Here is a 22,185-nt window from a genome sequence, read left to right as displayed (position 1 = left end):
AGGTATCAAGATACTTTAGGTCTTATCATAAACACTGGAGAAATCAATGCCTTACTCTGCTGATGCCACCCATTTAAAACTCATGCCCCATTGCAAGATTTAGCATCACACACTGGTATTTCATAGTGTCTATCGCTTGGCTCCCAGCATTCATAAAGCATATGGCAAACGTATTTTAACACTGCCAATGCTAAACTGCATTGTACACTATTTGTGCAGAAAAGCAGGGTGTGCAGTGGGAGAGCATGGTGTACAAAATGCCTGTTTGTTGGTTTCATAGCCCTTCTGTTGTCCCAGTAGGCTTCCCATACCCGTGCAGGTCGCTGCACTCGTGGGATGATTCCCGCTGCAGGTACGTGGCACTGCAGCTGTGGGTACTGAGACGTGTCTCTGCCTTGCAGGAAGCGGATGAAGCGCTGCTGTGCAACCTGGAGCTGCAGATTGAGTCCCAGTTCCTGCAGGATGACATCAACGCCACGAAGGACAGATACAAGAAGGTAACTGGCTGGATTTGCCATCTCTTTCAGGTCTTTCCTCTGGACACACGTGTGAAGCTTTGCCCTTCTCCATGGTCTGTTCCAGTGGCCAATTAAAGCACATCCAGTTTGCGTTTTAGTGCATAAATGCAGCACTTTGTATATTCAGTGATCACAACACACTGCAGTGGGGGATGGATCCCAAGGGCTGGATGGCTGCAGGTGTCCAAATTGACTCACTCAGGGTCCAACATAGACAGCTGTAGCAATGTTTTGCATTTGTTGACCTGTTACCATGATTCAACACAACAGGCTGGTCAAGCTGTCTTACATTTCATGCTAAGAAGTCTTGCTTTCATAAGAGAGGGTTTCCTGATCTTCTGGGTCAGCATTCCAGTTAATCTGTGGCCATAAGCCTGTGGCCAGATGATTAAGCTTCAGCCAGCTTTAATACATGCAGATCCCTTCTCCTTCTTGGTAGAGCTGCAGGGCTTTGTACCAGGCCAGGGTCCCATCTTTGCCACTTTTAAAAGGAGAGGCTCACTTTTTTGGACCACATGCAAAGGTATCTTTTGGTCCTTATTTTGCAAGTGTCCTGTAAAATTGGAAATTGCATAGTCTTTAAGTAAGGCTGTGAAGTATATTGTCACTTAGACAAATGCCTGTAATGTATCCCAAATGTGCTGAAACTCATAGCACCTGCAGTTGAAATCAGGCCTAAAACCTTGTGGGAAAAAATAAGTCTTAACATGATCTGAACTTCTCTGTGTTGAAAGAACTAAATATCTAGGAATAAGCCCCAGAAATGTAGAACATTGCGGGAAGCACCTTGCTATGACAACTGCTGATGAAAATGTTTTTTACTTCACCCCAGAACCTTATGGAAATCCAGACCTACGTCAATATTTTACAGCAGATCATCCAGACAACCCCTCGCGTGTCCCCCATAACCACTGGTGTATCTGAGGTAAGCATTGCTGTCAGTAAACACATACTGCACAGTCTGTACTAAGTAAAAAAGGATCTACGTTTATTCTTAAAGCCTTACTGATCCTCTAACTACTTAGCTGAAAACTGCAACAACTGTGATTAAATACTGGATTCTGAATAGGAGAGAAAACCTAACTGTAGTTTTGGAAAACTGAAGTGGGCAGGAGAAGAGGCACTGTGTTAGTCGGGTGCATGCCAGCACAGGTATCAGCCCCAGAAATGGCTGGGTCAAAGGTGGTCGAGTAGCTGTGCCTCCTGTCTGAGGAGGAGCTGGCAGGACATATGAGTATTTGCAGACAGTAAATCTTGTCCGGAAAGGGCAGGACATGGTAAAAATTTGTAAATAAAATAAATTGCTACGGACAGGATGAAAACTCGGTGATTCTTGCCAATGTGAGTGGCTATGCTCACATTTATTAGCTGGAGGAAGATATGAACAGCTACATCCATAGGGTCTAATTTCAACATAAGACGTACTTTTACAGCACTGCCACATGATGTCTTTTATTCTTAAAGTCATGCCACAGGGCTTTACTTGAGGTTCACTGATGAGCTTTCTATATGTCTTTTGCCATTTTCTAATTGCCTTTATGGTTTATTTTCAGTAGCAATTTCTTTTGTCTGTTTTTAATACAGTGAAACTTATGTTCCTGTACACATTGTTTTCTTCCAACCAGGAAAAACTGGTAGCAGAGAGGAGGATCCCTGTTCTACAGAGCCAGCTGGAGGAATACAAGAGCATCCTCTGCCAGCTACAGGCACAAAAATACAAGCTGCAGACAGAGGTACTGCCATAGCTAGCCATAAACACAACCATGATTCTTTAAACTCTGCTGTTTCTGTGGCCCCATGGTAAAATCTGAGCGGCCTTTAACAGGGTTTTGGGAACACAGAGGAGTTGGAGACCTGGAAATGTGCTTTCCTTTTAGTTTTCCATCTGTTCCTGCAGATGTTTCATTCTCATTCTCTTGGTGGCCCAAATTTTTGGGTTTAGATGGCCGGGCAGTGCTGTGCAGTGGGTGTTCTGGCCACAATGAAGCCATCTCAGCTTTAGTGGAGCAGCTGGTGGGAGAAGGTTTCCACATCACAGCTAGATTTCTGTGGGATGGAGTCAGCAAGAGGCTGTGGATGCAAGGCTGGTCTCACTTTCTCACTGAGGTCAGGCTGGAAGTTGACCCCATGAAAAGTGATAGGGGATCTTCGGGGCTCTGCCCAGTGCTTCCCAACAGTGCCACATTGAACACTGAGCTTGCTGTGAGAACAACAGGGTAGATTTGGTAATCAAAACTGAATGTCCTTTGACACAGGTGTCCAGCTATGTTTGGCACCCTGCATTCATCCCTGTCACTAATGAGCAATAAATTAGCACCTGTCCTGTGCTTAGAAACTACCAACAGCAAAAACATCTGCTTTCTGCCAATTCCTGATTTGCAGAAAATGGCTGCCCATTTCTTATTGCTTATTCATTTTTCTTATTGCTCCTGCCCATCTCCCTGACAAGCCTGCCGTAAATCAGCCTTCCTCCTCCAGCCAGTGTCTGAGTGAGCAGTGCCAAGATGCAGGAGGCGAGGACAAAGGAGGCAGGAGAAGGAGTAGCAGCTGAAGGCTGCACGGAATAGAAACCAGCCTTGTAGGATTGCAAATGTCAGATCTACCTTGACGCAGCTGAATGTTTTCTCAGCAGATAGGGTGGGAGAATGACCACCTTATACCCTCCAAGTGCAGCTTCTTTTGTGCCCCAGGCTGTCAGTCCTCTGTATGTGTGGGAAGGGGTGGTATAATGGCATAAAATACCTTGTGGTGGGATTTTGTACTCCTCTAGATGGCTGTGGCAGCAGCTTTAACTTCTTGGGCATAACTTTTCTCACTAGGGTACATACGGACAATGGTACCCCCAGGTCTTTTCCTCAGTCTCTTACTCATGTCTGTTGCTTTGTTGGAAAGGACAAATGCGCTCCAGCGAGGGCAGGAATCAATTTAGTGACAAGTGAGATCACAAATCAATATAGAGGCAGGAGGAGAAAATCACCCTTCTGCTGGCAGATGAAGAGATGTGCTCTTTGGGGAATTAATCGTGCTGCTTTCAAAATGAAATCTTCGTGTCCCATTTAGCAATAATTTATTAATTGATTCCTTCTCACACTTTGAGATTAAAAGAGTGAAATATACGAGTGGAAGGCAATGACATGGTTGCTTGTGACAGCAAAGGCTGGATCTGATGATGGAGTTGTCTCTGAGGGCCTTTGCTCTCCTGTTTCCGAACACGACAACCACGTGGCACCCAGGTTATGGACTCCACCTTGTGACCACTGAATGCAGAAGGGGTCTGTACACCTGTTGGTGCACTCTGACACCACAGTATAAACAAATTAATGCCAAGGGACTTACCTCCTAAATTCAGGCTCTTAAAAGGTTTTTGAAAATCTTGCCTGTAACATATATGGATCAATCAATTATTAAAGAATCCATTAGCCAGTTATTGTCCCATTAGCTTTTTGTGAATGCATCTCTTTAAAAAGTGTTTGAAAAAGGAAAAAGAAAGTCCCAAGTGATAAAGAAACTATGATAAATAGCCAAAAACCAGCAGATTAAAGCAAGAGCAGAATTACACAGTCAAATAGCTCACCTGTAAATCCTGTCCCTTGCTTTTGCAAGGAACTCACGCCACCTCCTGGTTAATGTGCACTCCAATGACTGCTACTTAGGCCTTACTGCACAGATTTTTTTTTCTTTGTTTGTTTGTTTGTTTTTCCTACAGTCAAAAAGCCCAGGAATTAAATTTAAAAGGGTAGCTTTTTTTTTTTTTTTTTTTTAAGTAATGATCCTTCCTTATCCTCCAGTGCTTGGTCTGTGGACCGCAGTTAAGGAAGAACAGGTTTTGCCCGCACACATTTTCCCAGCTGTTAAGCTCTTTCTGCCTATTCAGAGATGAGAGACGGCTCCTTTTTCTCTTAAGACTCTGCCTGCTTCTTGCAGGCTGTCCACAGTGAGCTGCAGTTCGTGCAGTGAGATGTCAGCCAGCCCTGTGCATACAGGGAAGGAGATATCACACAGCTATTTCCCTGCTTCAGACTGATCTTGTAATTCTTACTGTGTAGCAGGAGACTAGGGATAGACGAGGGGATGGGGATGTATTGGTTTTGAATAACTAAACAAACGCAGTGAAACTGTAAGTCAGCAGCGCAGCATCACACAGCTCAATAAAGCTGTTTATTAACGGTTAATATCTGTTAGACAAAATACCTGTTAGGTGGGGATGCCAAATAATTTAGAGCTGATTCTTTTACTCACTCACTAACTTTGTTTACTAGACAACCATGCTGGAGCAAGCGATTAAAAACACCCAGGAGAGTTACGACGACGAAATTCAGCTTTACAATGAGCAGATTGAAAACCTCAGGAAGGGGATAGAAGAAGCCGAGAGGACCTTGGAGAAGTACACGACCGACTGCCGCCAGCTGGTGATCTACCAGCAGTCCCTAGAGAACGAGCTGGAACGCTACAAACGCATCATCGAGAACGAGGACAGCCGGTAAGGCTGGCTTTGTACACTGCCAAAGGGTCTGGTGATCTCTTCCATCTCATTTGAAAAAATGTCTGTTCAAGTGCAAATGTCCTGTAAAGCAAAGCACTCCTCACAGCAAAGCCACTCTTCAGGCAAGGGAGGAAAAGGATAAAGAAAAGTGCAGGTTGTGCTTAAATCTACCGAGGAGCACTGGCTCCCTCTAATGTCACCCATCAGCCTCACAAGAGGAAAGGAGCTGGGCTTTCACAGCAGTGGCTGGTGCCACTTGCACGGGCTGGTGCTGCAGGGCCAGATCTCTGGGTGCCCAAACCACTGCCCTGAGTCATCCAGAAGATGCAGGGAAGGACACTAATTTATAGCCAATTCAGTATTTCACACGTGGGCAACAGATTTTTAATCTAACTTCCAGCATCTCATTTTGGACAGTGTTTTGATCAGGAGTATCCCGTTAGGGTAATTCTCAGCACTGAAAGTCAAGATTTGGCTCTTTCTCCTGACTGCGAGAGGAGCTGCAGCACTAAGCTAGACACAGAGATCTAGATATAAGTGTCTGCATGGTGTGTATGTCCTCCCTCCAGGCAAAAATCTTCTCTCAAGTTCTGGCAGAGCAGACTTGCACAGGCCACAGATATGGTAACTGGTTTGTGTATAATCCAGCCTCTCATTTTTAATTTTTAACCCTTAATACTACCAACTCCTCAAATATTTTCCAAGAAAGACTGCTCAGTTTTCCTCTTGCCCTTCTGAAGTCAGGCGTATGCAGGTGATATTGTAAATGCCACCAAATCTCACATTTTACTGGCCAGCATTTACAAGGTGATGGTGTCATTTGGAGAATGCATCCTGTGATGCTTCCAAAGAGGCTGTGTTGTTCAGGAAGGATTTGTCAGAAAAATCACATCCATTTCAGATACCTCAAAGAGAAAAATCCCCACTGCACGGGTACCTCTGAAAAGCTTGGCCATAGGAGAATTTACATTTTACCACTGGAGCCATTTTTTTCATTTGAAATAAAGTTATTTTAATGCTTTAGAAGTTAAATAACAGATACAAATGTATGTTGGAAGCTACACACTAGGGCAAAAGATGGTGTATTTCTCTGAGCGACTCAACCAGCTCCGGGGTAAAAGGCAGACAGAGCCACCTCACTGTGGCTGACTGAAAGAGCTGCAGGTGCACCTTTGCATCCCTTTTGTAGCACTGGACTGGAAGCTGTTGCAAAAGCGTGTATGAATTGAAGCAAATTATATAGGCCAAGACTTTTTCCATACGCTGACAGGCTCAAAACACACACAGTCTGACTCACCTTGTGGCTTCTGATTCCTCTGTTGAAGAGGAGCTCAGCATGAGACTAGCTTTTTATCAGTATCTTGAATCTTTATTTTTTCATCACTTAGAGACTTACTAAGTCTTTTTTTCCCCCCACAACAAAGGGAGACGCTCTTAAAAGTCATAAAAGGGAAAACATTTGGTGCCTGTTGATGTGTGCTGTCTGCGTTCTCCCTCACATCGAAATGTACGGCCGCTTCCTTGGGGGCACACCCCTTGGTTCCTGTTCTTGCTGAGGTACAAGTGGGAGGCAGAGGCACAGCTCCTGCTGACCTACAGGTCTTGGCAGGCCTGGAGTGACTGTTTGCCATCCAAAATCTCCCCATCCTTTTTAAGTGCTGTGGTAAAGTACAAACTGTCGCTGTGGGTTTTTATTACCTGTGTACTGCTCCCGACTCCTGCTGGTGGAAGCCAGCCTGACTCCTGTGAAGGTGCTGTGGCTGTACTGATTCCAGACAAGGAACGGGCTCCTGTTGCTCTCTTTAACTCCTCACCCAGAGAAATACATTTCTTTAATCTCCATGTTTCATTTTGCACAATTTCACTTGCTCTTGATGGAAAAGAGGGGAGAGGTCTGACTGATGCGCGTCTTCTCCGGCAGGTTAAACTCTGCTATAGCAGGAACGCCAGTCACACTCTTCACGCAGATCTATAGACCTGTCCAGCCTCAAGCTTCGAGGGGAAGAGGTAAACCTGTGCCACGTCTTCCTGTGTCTGTCAAGAGCAGCATCTCTGTAATTTAAGCTGTTTTTTCATTTGTCTTCCATATGAACACCAGCCGCGACAGCCTGACTCAAGGCTTGCTCAGTAAATGCAGCAGTTTCAGCTTAGCTCAGCTGGCTTTGGGACAAGCTGTCAAAGGCCAAAGCCACAAGCAAATGTTTTTTGGTTTTTTTTGCTTATTTTTGCAGTTTTCTACTTATGCCAATCAATAGAGCAAAATCAAATGCAATTGAAACTGTGCAAGGAGCTGGGGTATATTTTGCTGGCTTGCTGCAAGTTGTTGTCCCATACTTCAGTCATGTGCAGGCAGCATCAGGACAGGGGTAGTGCGGCAGGCCGGTGGAGGACGCTTCTTTCATCCTGTTGATGGCCTGTTTTCCTCTGGATGGGGTGCTTCCTCTGTGCTGTAGGATTGCCTGTTAGAGTCAGGATGCTTGTTCCATTTCCCAGTGACGTGGGAATGGCCAGGACTAAACAGAGGGGATGGCTTAACAAAAAGGGGAATTTGTTCATAGAAAGGGGAGTTTGTAGTTTGTTACAGCACACAGCATCGCTCACTATAGCTTAAATCCAAGGTTGCTGGGTTTTTACTGGCAACAAACCACCCCTGAGACTGAAGATACACTGTCTTTTGTTGAATTAGGGCTGGGTTTTTTTTGGAGTGCAGGTGTAATTCGTCTAACTGTCCTGTGAAATGTAGCAGTTTTAAATGGAATGGGCCCATAAGGCATGAGGCCAAATCCTCAGCAGCTGTATATAACTGTTGTCCTGCTGAGGGTTGTTTTATACCCGCTGAGCATTCAGCCTGTCTCGAACCACACCTCTGCGTGTTGCCTGCAAGGCTCACAGGGCATCTTACGTGCCTGTACCTGTGACACTTGCCAAGCACAGTTGCCTTGGGAAGGCATCTTAGTATTAATCTGTCCCCGTGTTCCTTAATTCCCAGAACCAACCTCTCTGCCTCCTCTGCTCTAGCTGCTCATGCCATGGATGTCAGTAGCCTCCTTGTGCTCCTGCTGCTCCTGAGCTACGACAGGGCCCACGGTTAGTGACAGGCGCAGGAAATCAGAAATAATGGCTGTGGGCAGAGGTTTGCCCTCCCCGTGGGCCTGGATCTGAGCATCAGAGGTCAGAGAGGCAGCAATGTTGCTCTTCTGGCTGGGTGGCTCCCAGCTCCGCACCCACTGCTGCTCGCTGCTCCCTCCTGATCCGCCTCCCTGCGTCTGCCCCCATCCCAAATGGGCAGGGGGTGCCTGGCTTGCTCTGAGTCCCACTGGGACCCAAAGCTGAGGCGTCCCCCTGCTGTCGGAGGCCCTGCAGGGGACACCCTCTGAGCCTGCCTTCGGGAACACAGGAGGAGCTGGTGCTGGTGCTCACCTTTCCCTTCAGGCCTGGACTGCTCACCCAGCCGCTCTGCACGCAGTAGTGGGAAGGTTTTAAATAAGATTTTTGGGTTTCCCCACACTCCCCCAAACCCCTCGCAGCTTGTGGAGTTGTATGAAGCCAGGCAGTCTTTTCCCGCTGACTCCCACTGCTGGGCTGGTGCTCTGACTTTGGGCACGTGGCTTCAGTCTCTGTGTCAGGAGACGAGGTTTGCTGTCCAGCTCAGGGAGCTGCCATGATGCCTGGGAGGACGGTGCTGAGCCCAGCTGCGGCAGCAGGCTCTACATGCTGGTGCTGAACCCTGATACAGGCCTGGCGACAGGGGAGCGTGCTGTGCCGCTGCCTTTCGTGCTGCAAAGTCGCCGTGTCCTCGCGCTGTGTGTGGAGGGGGCTGTCTCAGATGCGAAATCGCTGCTTGGCTGAGAGGGGCCGGGTAAAGAAGCAGCTGTCCAATGCGCTAGGGGAAGATGTGCTCACATTTTGCTGCCTTCAGTCTCCACCTACGGCAGCGAGGGTGAGGGATGGCTTTAGCGTTTGCAGCAGCCGTGCTCAGCACTGTTTGTTGTTTGCTTTGTTTTCATCTCCCCTAGATATCACCCAGGCTATGCAAGAGATTGCCAGTGTAAAGCCCAGACAAAAAGCGCTGACAAAGAAAATTTTCAGGAAAAAGGAGATCATGTCTAAAGACATAACCGATGGCCTCTCACCTGAAAAAATGTATGGAAGAACTCTGGAAGTTTTTGACCAAGATCAGATGGAGTTCAGGCACGAAGGCTCAGTCACATGTGAACCTGGGCAGGAGGGATTAAAACTTGTTGAAAAAGAAACAGTCCCAGAGGATGTACCTGATGGAGCCCAGATAAGTAAAGCCTTTGATAAATTGTGTAACATTGTGAGGGAGAAAATAAGAGTTTACAAGCGACCAGAAGCTAAAACTGATTCCCATCCTAAAGGGCGTTACGTGCTGGTAACAGGGGAGGAAGGCTATGAAGAACCTTGCTTCTTGTCCTCCGTTCCGGCTGGGGGAGGGATCACAGTTTCTACCAGCAATGGGAAGGTGACAATCAGCGGTGATGTGGAGCCCATACCAGAGCTGCCTGAACCTACTGAGCCATCAGAAAAGAGGGATGTCTGTGAAAGGAGGGAAGAGTTTGAACCCCAAGATAAACTGAAAGAGGAAGAGAAGGAAGACATGTTTGAATGGGACAAAAGAAGAGGAAAAATTGAGCAAGTCACAAAGTATCCAGACATCTCTGAGCCTGAAACAACTCCTTCCCCTGGTCCCATAAGCCCAACAGAGCCAGGAGTCCTTCGAGAGACGGAGTATGACCGCGAAGATAAGCAGGACCTTCTCTTCAGGGAAGCGGGCTTGCCTGGCTCCATGAGCTATGAGAAGGTGGAGGTGGTGGAGTCCATCGAGAAGTTTTCTGATGACAGAATTCAGACATATGAAGAAACAGCAATGATCGTGGAGACAATGATAGAGAAGACAAGCAAGAAGAAAACGGGTGACAAAGGCTCTTAAGTGACATGCACCCTCGGTAGTCAACTTGTCTGGCGTAGTTATTAAATGATGTATTCTTTTTTCCTGACCGAATGATACAGTAGTGAGAGTTTTGCTGTTTGGTATGGACCAGATTGAGACTTTGATGGCAATCCTGTCTGATGTAGGCTCGCCTTTGGTGTAATGACTGTGAGAACACTCCAGGACAAGGAGCAGTAGGCACATTCTGTGTGACTTATTTTCATGATTAGGACAAGTTGAAATTAATTACCATTACGGAGTTGCCTGGCTTTCCAAAGTATCCAGGGCAGGTTGCCAGTGCATATTCCCCTACTGCTCCTCTAGCTGCCATAAGATTCCTTCTCTCTCAGACAGCTGCAAATGTTAACTTGTAACATCTGGTTCCTTTAATAAAAGCTTTGCCTTCTACAGAAATACCCACTGTGGGTGTGTGTTGCCTTTACCGTTGCACGATAGGCTCCACTATTAAAAGTTACCTGACTGGGTATGCAGGAGTCCTTCCAAAGGAGGAGCTGGAAACCTGAGTTTTGTAACCTATTCCACACCTCTCTCATTTACAGTCTTTAACTAGAGGTGAGCTTGGCAGAATGCTCTTTTTGGATATGAAGAGAAACTCTCTGTGTTTGAAATAAGATCTTACTGCACATCTTCTCAGAATAAAAGTTGAAGTTCCACCAAAGTAAAGCAAGGAAATCCCTTATAAAATACACTAAAAGCATTATTTTTCTTTCACTAGCACAATTAAAGTATTTAAGATTGCCAACAAGCTTTTGAGCAGACTGCAGACAATTCAAAAGACTGCTTTTTGGTATTTCCTTGTTTGGCATTTCCTTTGACTGTAGCATTTTGCAGAGTTTAATTCTGCTACGTGATCCTGTTGCATCCTAGTCACCTGCAGCACCACAGGGAACAAGTGGTGCCTTCCCATGTCGCCATTCCTGGAGAAGCACAAAGCAGTACTTCTGTAACATCCTCCACAGATCCTTGACTCAGGAAGAAAAAAAGAAATCCTTGCGGATATGCTCATGTAGAGCATGATATAAGCTTTGCTGCAGTAAATCATTTAGGTCTCAGCTTGACTTTAGGTTTAAAAAAACCAACGAACCATTAAAGTAAAGTACCCATCGACATGCTTTACTGGGTTGGGCTCTGCACTTTTCCTTCTCCTGCCCCAGCAGAGTTCTTAAAGTTTTATTTTCAGCTCGCTGCATTGTTAGGGTTTTCCTTTATAGCTCATTATGCCAAACAGCTGGGGAGGAAAGAGCTGGCTAGCCTGAACTTCATGACTGTCTCTCACAGCCAGTGAGATTTTCCTTCAATATTGTTATTTTCTCCTTAGTAATTTCCAGTGCAGGTTTAGTATCGCATCTGTTGCGGCTGTTCTGTCTGGTGAAACGGCACCTTATTTTTGAACCAGGGACAGGTGACCCTACAGTGTCACTTTTTAAAGTCAGGATTATTTTTGGATGATGTTTTATTGAAAAGCTGTGGGAATAGATGCCGGACATTTCTTGCTACAGGTTTTGGTGCTCTTGAGTATCTTAGCACTGTAAATAACTGCGTAGAAGGGATTTATCAAAGCATGCACAGGCTGCGCTCTGGTGAGCTGGGAGCAGCTGCTCAGCATTACCCCTGCTGGAAGCAGGTTGTGACTACTGCAAGTACAAAGAAGTCTGCAGCAACAGGAAGTCTGTTTAATAATTCTGTAACAAAACAGGATGCAAACAGATTCATGCGGCATGTAGCCAGAACTGGGTAAATCTCCAACCATCTTATTTCACTGCTGTACAGAGAACTTAATGCTCAGAATATAAAAAAATCCTTTAGTCGATGGAAAGGAAGCAGTATTTCAGGAGAGCCTGAGTTAGGTACCAGAGGTGTGACTGTCCCCTGCCACTTCCAGCTGTTCCGTGCTGTCCTGGCACGCAGAGGTTTTTCTGATGCCAGTAAGCTCTGGTCAGCAGCTGCTCAGTGTAAAGGGGCTCCCGCGGCACAGGAGTTGGGCGGCACGTAGTGGTACTGCCGGCGTTACGCGCTGCGTTGCACCAGCAACAACGTGGAGGTGCAGGACTCAAACTGAGCTGGTGCTGTGTGCCACTGACAGCAGCCTCAGGGGAAATCAAGGACCACGAAGACCTAAGGCCTAAATGCTGATCCAGTCGCTGGCCTGCCACACACAAACATGGCAGTGTCCCAGTAGGGCAGCAGGTGACGGGCAGATCCTCATCGTGAAATACAGATGGCAAGGATATAGAAAAAGACTAGTACACGTTGTTTGCAATGACACTGCTGGCAGGGCTGTTAAATCTCCTGATACATGGATTAACCACCGCTTTAAATGCAGTTTCTCAAACACTAAAATGCTGAAGTGTAACGATGAAATACTTCTGAGCATCTGCTCAGTAAAGCCTGGGCTAAGGCACAGGTTCAGACAGACACGTTCCTGCCCCAATGATAAGAGCTAGAAAAGGAGACTCCTGGCCATCTTTTATTACTGCAGAAAGGGTAAGAAATTATATTTTAAAACCACACACCCTGTGCTATGGGATTATGTGTGCTTAAAAAGTATCCAAAAGCGTAACTGGGAGGTAGGGGGGTAGAAGGAAACCAGTTTTTTTTCGTGGCTCAAAGTGCTCCAAACAGCAGAGAAGAACACTGCTGTGGCAGGTCCTGTTGTTTCCTCAGGGCCAGAACTGCCATTGCTTATGAAACACAGTGCAAAAATGTCACTGTCCTCCTGAGCATCCACCCCCTTCCCCAGTGAGAGCAGCAGCACAGCCTCATGCGCTTGCACAGCTTCCCTTGGCGCCTGGTCGAACCACGTAAGTAATGCCCAAGGCTGTTCCTAGCCTGTACCCGTACTCTCCTGTGCCCCACCACGTCACAGAGCTAACATAAAGCCTGTTACCCGTCACCTGTTGCTATCAGGTGGTTCACAGGAGCGTGTTTGTTTTCTCAAGTCTCCAACACAGGACACAAATTTCCTTATCAGTATGAAAAGTATAAAAAGCAGAGGGTTAGGAATTCAGCCCACTTATATCAGCTTACCTTCCACGTACTTATGGGTAAGCAATGATGATAGGACCTGCCAGTTTACAACAGCTCTTTATTTTACTCAGATTATAAAACATCATCACAGGGCGTTAGTTAAACAATATTCACCTGTTTCAAACCATGAGCTTCATTTTCCCCTTTATTATAAATACTAACAAATTAACTTTATTTTCCATCAGCAATATCATAAAAACTTAGTCTAACTGGACAAATTTTTTTCAGCAATCCCCTGATGAAAAAATCCTGAAGAATTTGCAGTAGATCTCTATATTGTATATACACTTAACTTTATATATACTTATATCAAAACTCACCATTCTGTTTATCATTGTTGTGATCTTTCACTTAATATACTATGTCACCATTATGAAAATATGAACAACCATCTAGTTATTTTGTTGCTATATAAGATATTTAATGATGAAACAGCCTTGCAAAATCACATGAATGCAATGGAAAGGAATGTACACATTCATTTAAGATTTTTCACATGGACTTTTCTGATTCCAAAACTTTTTCCACATTTTAGAAGTCCTTCAGTAGCTTCCAGTTCTCTGTTTCTTTGAACACATAAACACAAAAAGTAACAGTGTGTGTATGTATTAGACATTACATACCATATGTAATTCTGTAGATATTTGTAAGCAAATACATGTAACATACCCTGAATATACATATTGTATGTAATGGGGGGGGGGGGAGAGGTACCACAGGAGTGTTCTATGCATTTGGACATACAGGAGTATGCATAAATAGATATATATGGTAAATTCTTCCCTCTGATATGTATATGGTGCTCTTTCTGAGAATTCTGTGCCTTCTCTGAAAACCTACTGAAGTCAGTGCAGTCCCTTCGCTTCCAAACACCCACCAACAAACCTGTCCCCCCCATTTAACTTCACAGAGTTTGGGGTTATGCCTCATAAACTCCAGTTCATGGTTTGAAGTAGGCCCATCTCATCCTTGGGGTAATTTTTAAATCACCACGTTGAACGCAACTGACACTATAATGTGTTTGAACAAATACTAAGAGCACTTCTAAAATAAAAATTACACAGTGCCTGATTCTTCTCCTGCTGAAATCTGTTTTATCCAAATGTGACTTGATTGTCTTAACGGACTGCTGCGTGTAACAAAGAACCTGTGAACGGTGTGAGACTGCTTGTCTTGGGCGTACAATGTAATTCACATAGACTTCAAGTAGGTTGAGTTATTTATTTGCATTTGGATTTGTAAAGGAAAGAACAGGCCTTGTGAAAGGATAAAAGATGGATATTCACTTGAAATAACAGAATAAATTATACATTCTTCAATGAAATGTATGCACCATATAACCTTTGGGTTGCATTTTTGATTTGTTAGATAAATATTTACTTACTGAATACGTTTCTACCACTATGCACCTGATTACCCAGGAAAACGCTTATTAAAACACTTTAGATGAATACTCTGTATATTAAAAATACATAATAAAACTCTGAAACCAGTCACTGCTAAAAAGTAGATCTTGGATCCTCAAACATCTTAAGCACCTGCTTAAAATTAGTATTTGAGTAGGTCCTCTGATTTTACTGTGAGTGCCTAAGCATTTGCAAAATCAAGACCCTTTATTATTCAAAGGTTCAATTTGGGATCTCACACCTGAGAACATGTAGTGGTTGTTAGCATGAGGCATCCCCCTTGAGGGAACGTTATGTCTTGTGGCAATAGCCAGAGCAGACTCCATGGGCAGGAGAGACTGAATTTACTCACATATGAGAAGTGAAAGTGGGACTGACTCTTTAAACGCCAAAGAGCAATGATTACTGACAAATCTTCCCAAACACACTACATTTTATTTCCCAAGAAGGCCAACTTTGCATTACATGTAAATAATGTAGGCATATTTTTCGCCTTAAATATATTTGTATAACACAAAAATAACTTTTTTTTCCTTTTTTTTTAGTGAAATATGATTAAAAAATTGCTCTGGGACTGAAGCTGCATACTACAAATTCTCCCACAGCAATTTACTGACAGCCAGGTTGTAAACCCCAGAAAACAGGGGTCTGTGATTGGAAATGCTGACTCAGCCTCATATTCCACTATGCTGTAGAACAGAGCTTTCAGTATCAAGGTGAGCAGATAAACTTTTGCACACAGGTTGCCAGAAATCTTGCAGCTCATTCCCTATGTGCTTATGCTGCTGTAAGAGATGGTATATTGATTTAAATTGCCAACATTAAAAACAAAAGCCAAAAGTAAACTAAACAACAACAACATGAACAACAAAAAACTTGAAATTTGTGCTTCTAGAATGCCCTGACCCTGTTTGCAATGCACTTCTTGTCACCTGGCTTCAGCATCACCTGACCTTCCTTATTGCATGCTCGTTGAACCATTCCGCAGCTGAAGTGCTAGTGTGTACGTTGTGTAGGTGTATATACTAAAGAATGCTCTGAGAAGAATTAGTTTCTGCAAATTGGATGGGTAATTTTTCTTCATCTGTGGATTATTTCTTTTTATAGGGTCTAGTGCTACTTTGGTTGAACCCAGTGGGGAAGGTCCCACTGAAGTCCATGATGCAAAAGGAGCTGTTAGACATTCAAAGACCTCTCCAGCCAACTAAACTCTTTGTGATTCCCTCACTCACAATAATTTTTTTAATGCACCCATTATCACCAACTGCCAATGTTAAAATTCACTCTTTCTTTTTTTTTTAATACAAACAACATGTATCACAAAAATATGAAGGGAAAAGCTATAAACGTGTTTGCAGGTATTACCTATTTGTATGACACAAAAGAAAAATCATTTACAGTCACAAACTGTACATAGTATTTGGTGGGGGACAATATATTTGTGGTTTAGAGTAAAAAAAGGATTGCTTCAGTGGTAATTAAAATAATTATTGACAAGATATAAGACTTTAAAATCAAGAAAATGTGATAATTTGGCTACAGAGACGATCATTGTAATATGTCTAACACAGAGGTTTGGATAGTAGAAAGGTGAATAGAGGGCTCTGGGAAATGAAAGACACCATCATGCAGAACAGACTAGTTCTTGCTCAGTATACTCTTCAGGCTTCTCTCCACTGCTTCATCTAATTCTTCTTCCAGCTCTTCCTTCTTAGACATGGCCAGTTTGGACTGATAATCTTTTACTATTTGGTCTATATATGGTGCACTCTGGGTCCCATGCAGCATCAGTGTCCACTCCTTCAGCACGCCCCGCTGTGGCTCACCGCCGACAAACCCAATCTCTAGGACCCATGTGCCTCTGGGGTCTTCTCCCCAAGTGTGTGTGGTCATGAAAGGCCATTTGTCAAAACCCACCTTGGAGTCGTCATCCCTGGGACGCCGGCTCAGTAGAATGGATTTTGTTCCCATCGGCGAGGTCATGTTGATGTTGAGGTCTCCTCGCCTAGTTGAATTCACAGTTATAACTGCTTGGACGTGTTCAAGGTAACGGACAAAATTCTCCTTCCCCTCACAAGCATCAGTTGTAAGTGTGAGGAGCAGCTTGCCACTTGGTGGTATCTTTCTGCAGGTCAAAAGATAATTAAGCAAATGAAAAGGATATATGCAGCATGACATGACTTATTCTAAAACCAATGTGTTTTGGTGCCTCACAGATGGAAAGGCAAGGAAATAATAGCTGCAAACTTAGCCAGAAAGAAAATATTCTCTTTTTAAAAAATGGTATTAAAACTGTAGTTTGAAAATACGTTATGAAATGTACACCTACACAGTGAGAGAAAGAATACAATTAAGAAGCATATACTGCTATTTGAGAAATGCTAGCATATATTTAATAGCTGCCTCTACCGATCACTGCTATATTGGGTAATTGCACAATTAAGTGTATAGTCAGTTAACGAGCCACGGGTGGTTGTGTCAGTCACCCTAAAAGACGGCGGAAGATGACTTTGGAGTCGCAGGAGCCAGTTGCACGGAATTTCAGTGCAGGCATATTCAAGTCTGGATCCTTGCTCTGATTTGGAAACAGACACAAAGGTTGGACCCCACTTTCAGCTCATTTGGAAAATATTTTTTTCCATGAAGATTGCTGTCCTTGAACTGCTCCCGTACAGGAACACACAGGAAAAAAGTCACACTTGTTTCCTGAGCTCCCAGAGTGCCAAACCTTGAGTCATAAATCTCCTGGTTGTTATAAGTCAGTCCTGAGGAAGGTGAACTTGTAAGTGAAGGACCATTGTCCATGTGAGGGTGGACATATGAGTTGTACCAAAAAACATACCAGATCCACAGATGGAACATAGGCTCAGTCCTGCAGCATTTATTTTGCAAGGACTTGTCACCCAGTGGAAGGCATCAACGCACTGAGCTCTTTTGCTGGCAAGCTGCAGGCACAGAGGATACAAGGCCTGGCAGCTCCCTAGCAGGAGCATCAGGCTGCCTCCCGCCCGCTCTGTGGAGTCGCAGCTGGGACTGAATGAATGGTCTCAGCTGCAGCTGTCAGCCGGGCGAGTGCCACACAGAAAGGACCAACATTACCCTGGCTTGTGCTCTGGGCTCCCCGCATGCCGGGCAGACAGCAGCATCGCCCCAGCACACCTCCAGCGCTGCCAGAAGAGGCGAGAGCATGCTGGGGGAGAGCATGTTGCTCCGGCGCCTTCCCAGCTCTTGCAGCGGACCCCAGCAGCCACTGTGCGCTGGGCAGCCCTGCTCAGGGCCCCGGGCAGCCCTGAGGATGCTGGTGCCTGGCCCACATACTCCAAATACTCCAGTCACACTTTACTAACGCTCCCGGTGCTTATGGCGTCTCCGTGACATAGGTTTTGCAGTAAAATGAGGAAGAGTGTCACTTTTTAAAAGGGTGTCCCCTTTTAAGGGACGCTGGCCGGACACTGTTAGTGGAATGCCTTCTTTTCAAAAGAAATTTGAGTATAAATCCAACCTTTCCCCTTGCTACTGAAATAGTGCAGTCTTAAGAGAGCAGTGAAAGTGTTTCATTCAAGCCTAATTTCCAGGAATTCTGTTCTCCCTGAGGCGAGCTCCATGTATTGCTCAGCGCATCGCTAATTAGCTCAGGCATGCCTCAGCCCCCCCCCTTTCATAGAATATAGGCTCCTTGGGAATACTTGCAGTATAAAAAGACATTCACGCCCAGATCCTCAAGGCATGTAAACACTTACCTTAAACTGAAAAAAAAAAAAAAGGTGGTGTTCTGAATTTAAGGATGCCCTGCTGCAGAAGCTGGTTTAACGTAAATATTGTATAGCTAAAGTATCTGAACACACCAGTACAATACCCTCAAGATACATTTTGTGTCCTGCAGCACAAGAAAAATGCACTATATGCCAGCCAGAGGTGAAGGATGTAATCTCACAGTTGCCATATGCTTGAAATTTCTCTGCATGGGAAGCAGCATCCTCAAAACAATCTGAATTGGCATCATCTCACAGCTATCTCACACAAGGGACAACACAAGGGACAGCGCGTTGTTAAACAATGCTTCATTCTGAGAACTGTGATAAGTGCTTTGTATCTCCTGCAGCGAATGAAGGAGGACCCCACAGTGCGACTCTTTTCTATCTATCAACACCAAAATATCAAAGAAATAGGAGAACGCGCAGTGTTACCACTCCATGTGCTTTGCAGACAGCCTGACAGCTTCTCTCCATCTTTATGAGGGCTGCAGTGCAAAGTTAGCTCACTGAAACATGTGAGAAAAGGCTTGCTCCATTTGCCCCTTTCTATTAACTAGAATACAGTGCTCTCTGCTTCACTAGAATAATTACTCTAGGCAAGGTGAATTTCCCAAAAGAAACTCAAAGAACGAGGGGGTGGGTGAGCCTGCCACAAAAGGAGCAGAAGAGAAGACAGGTTTTCCACCCTCGGGGTACCGCTGCCCAGTTGCACCATGTGTGTTTGCCTTCACTTGGAGCGTAGGACCCAGCTTCAGAGATGAGTAGGGGGAGCTAACTGCCTTCCAGAAGCTCGCTCCTGTGCCTCTGTTCCACAGCTAATGAGCTATCACTGATTTAATCATCTTTGTATTTCCTTGGGCCAGCCACAATCATAAGATTTGTCCTTTTTTTTTTCTTTTTCTTTTTGCTGACCCAACAAAAATCCCTTCTCAGGGAAAGTTCCCATTGCTAACAAGCATTTCTCCAGGCAGAAGAGACATGCTGCACTTTCAGTACTGATTCCTCCATCACTCTGCATGTTCCAGGCTGTAGGTAATTTCCTGCCCTGCTTCTGCCAATCAACAGTGCTGCTGTGGCACACACCTCTGTGCCACTATTCATCTACCCAAATATATAGGGAAAATATACATTTATATATCCAAATATATTTAGCTATATAAATACATACAGAATACTTACAGTAAATGTTGCTGCAGCAAGACCAAACTGAAAAAATAGATCAATTGTTTATGGCAGAAATGGAGTTTTCATTTCCAGAATATCTCTGGAGGCATTAAAACTTCAACAGTTTTATTCACGGTGCAGTTCAAAAGATATAAATTTGCAAATCATGATGTTTATTACCTGCTGTCAGAGACGTTTGCATGGGTGGACATAAATACTATAGCAGCACCATTAACGTACAGATACATCACATATAGGGGGCACCCATACCGACCTCATGCTAAGCCGTTATTGCAGTATCAGGAGGTTTCAGCAGAGACTGACTTGGTTGGAATAACTTCTCTGCTGTTGTATGCTTTTAAAATCTCATCCTCACTGATGTCTGTGCTGTTCTGGGCGCTGCTCTCAAAAGACACCAATACAACCCTGTGTACTGCTCAACTCAAGTTTTTGGGGCAGTCACAGCTCTAGGAGGGCCTTACGACAGCGCCAGGTCTTTGGGACAGAGGAAATGCCCTTCCATCACCCAGGGAAAGCAACTCTTTGGAACATCCCATGACCTTTTCTATCCGACACTCCATTCAACAGTGGAAATGGGACAGAAAAGCGAAGGCAGGCTGACTGTAGTACTACTTATTGCCCAGCTCTGGTTCAGTCTATTCCCAGCAAACCTCAACCACACTGCCTAATGCATGCAGCCAAACCTCCATAATGAAACTCGTCCTCTAGAGTGGACGTTCATTTCAAAAAAATGGGGCCACACCGAGATAAATGAAATGCCTTGTCTTTGCAAACACCATCAGTCTGCATTTAAATTAGGAATAAACTAGAGATAGCTCAAATTTAGCTTCGGCACCCTCTCATTTGTTTCCTACCTATAAGCATACGTAGGCCAGGTAAAGTAAAACTCAGATCTCAGCTGTAGAACCTTGGATCCTGCAAATGCAAACCCATCTGGAGGTTGGGGGCAAACTTAGTCTTTGCCTGGCTGAGCTACCTACTAGGGCAGCATTTTGATTTGATTTCTTTTTCCAATAGAACAATGATGCTTTCAAAAATGGCACCGAAACGTCAAATTTCAAATGTTAAAGACATAAATTGGCCATTATTAGGTTAGTATTTCAAACAATTAAATTGAACTATAGCTGTTGTAGTTAATTAGTATTAATTCATTCACTTGTTGACTCATTCACTTCAGCACACAAAGGTAATCAGAAAATAATTTGACTACCTAGCCTGCAATTAGTGATTTGAAGAACATAAACCAAACACGGTTAAATGAGGTAATGTTGAAACTGAATCACTGCTACCTGTAGATGACTGTTTCAGTCTTCTGCAGATAAAACTGTCTGCTGGAATAGGTCACAAGGAGATATGACCTGGCTGACAGATATTTCATGTGGCAGCAGTTTATGTAATTTATGGTGCCAGCTTCTTGGGTTTTCCCTCTTGCACAGGCTGTTTATTCACACAAACTGTGGCGTAAACACACCTGTAAGTACTTAGGAGAAATGGATGCTGCTATTAGCGCTACTGGCACTCACAGTGACACTAAAGATCAGCTGTCCTATGCACTCAGTTTTCCTCCAGCAAACCAGGAATTGAAAGATCATGTCGTTCATTTTATCAGCTTACTGAAATATCTGGAATGCTACTGATAATGTTAAGCTTTCTTAGAATAAAATGTTCATTATGTTTCTCTGATTATCTTGTTCTTTGTCAAGATATTTGCCTGCCTGCGGTCTCTTCAGTGCTGGCAAGAGACAAACCACAAATACCAGACCATACACTTACTCAGGCTCCTGTATTGACCCCCCAACACAATGGAATCGCTCGGGAACGGTCTTCCAGTCTTTTGCCATCTTAACCATCGCTCCTGCATCTAGGACACCGTAGCCAAACAAGTGGTTGAATTCCAGCCCAACGCCATTTCTGCGCCACTGATGAACTTCATCGTGGAGCTGGTTCCTTTTGGAGGTGAGGACTGTCAGATGCTGCATGTCTCTCCATGTCAGATCCAAGCTGTGGAAGAGTAACATGATACAGTTCCCACAGATATTAAAGAAACGCAGTGTGTTTGAGTAGGCCCTTTGGTAAAATTTGCTTCTGTGAGTCACACATAAATTGTATCTATATACATATCAGTAACAAGCTTCTGATGATTTCAGTGGGCAGAGGAATAGGTTTTAATTGTGTAGCACTTCCCCAAAACTACAAAGTCATTTCTGACAGCAACTGCTTTCAACTACATGTTAAATATCTACCATGTGATTTTTAAGCTAATAAAATGGGAGGAATATTATACGAGATGATAAAAATAATACAAAAAGAAAAGGATGATGACACAATTTAGTCTAACCTTCCTCTTAGATCTTGCCCTCTTTTCCTTGCCTGCTCCTGCTGCTTTTCCCATGGACCTTCCAAGGGTCACCCAGAGAAGCTCTGATCAGATGGATGAAGGTGGCAAGCTATAACGACAAGGTCTTGCTAATTTCAGCAGACTGTGAATATGGGTTATGGGCTGTGGGGGGTGCAGGTTTGCACTGCGAGGTATGATGGAGGCTCGTCACCAGTGATATACTAGCAAGGATGGAGGCAGTAACGTAACGTTTGTCTAGATTCCATGATCATCCTTCATCATCAGCTCTTGTCTTCCTAGATTTGCAGTGATTATGATGACAGGAAGGGCACTTACAAGTTATTATTCTGGAAGCTTTAGCACTGACATTCTAATTCTACATAACTAAAGCTATTCCAGTTGTTCTATGATGAACTCTTTCAACATTACAATGTGTCTGATTCAAACCATCAACCCCAAAGGATCAGTTTTTCAGCTTTCTGTGCACCAAGTAATAAGCAT

At 44.3% G+C, this 22,185-nt stretch overlaps 2 protein-coding genes across 9 annotated transcripts in view; one reads left to right on the top strand and one right to left on the bottom strand.

The window, feature by feature from the left end:
• The window catches only part of BFSP1 (beaded filament structural protein 1), a 77,831-nt gene extending 62,174 nt beyond the window's left edge, over nt 1-15,657 (top strand). For all 4 annotated transcript variants that reach the window (XM_083829158.1, XM_083829157.1, XM_083829159.1 and 1 more), the window contains 6 exons: nt 402-497; nt 1,351-1,443; nt 2,144-2,251; nt 4,778-4,998; nt 6,923-7,008; nt 9,018-15,657. In XM_083829158.1, coding sequence (XP_083685284.1) covers nt 402-497; nt 1,351-1,443; nt 2,144-2,251; nt 4,778-4,998; nt 6,923-7,008; nt 9,018-9,952 — 1,539 coding nt within the window. In that variant the 3' untranslated portion in view covers nt 9,953-15,657. The remainder of the gene's footprint in view (nt 1-401; nt 498-1,350; nt 1,444-2,143; nt 2,252-4,777; nt 4,999-6,922; nt 7,009-9,017) is intronic.
• PCSK2 (proprotein convertase subtilisin/kexin type 2) overlaps nt 14,208-22,185 on the bottom strand; it is a 101,104-nt gene continuing 93,126 nt past the window's right edge. For all 5 annotated transcript variants that reach the window (XM_083829161.1, XM_083829163.1, XM_083829165.1 and 2 more), the window contains exons 11-12: nt 21,120-21,347; nt 14,208-16,531 (exon numbers count right to left, since the gene is read on the bottom strand). In XM_083829161.1, the coding sequence (XP_083685287.1) occupies nt 16,045-16,531; nt 21,120-21,347 (715 nt within the window). In that variant the 3' untranslated portion in view covers nt 14,208-16,044. The remainder of the gene's footprint in view (nt 16,532-21,119; nt 21,348-22,185) is intronic.

Source organism: Anser anser (genome assembly GCF_964211835.1).
Source record: "Anser anser genome assembly, chromosome: 3".
In the NCBI taxonomy this organism is placed as follows: domain Eukaryota; kingdom Metazoa; phylum Chordata; class Aves; order Anseriformes; family Anatidae; genus Anser; species Anser anser.
This window is presented reverse-complemented; position numbering and strand designations above follow the sequence as displayed.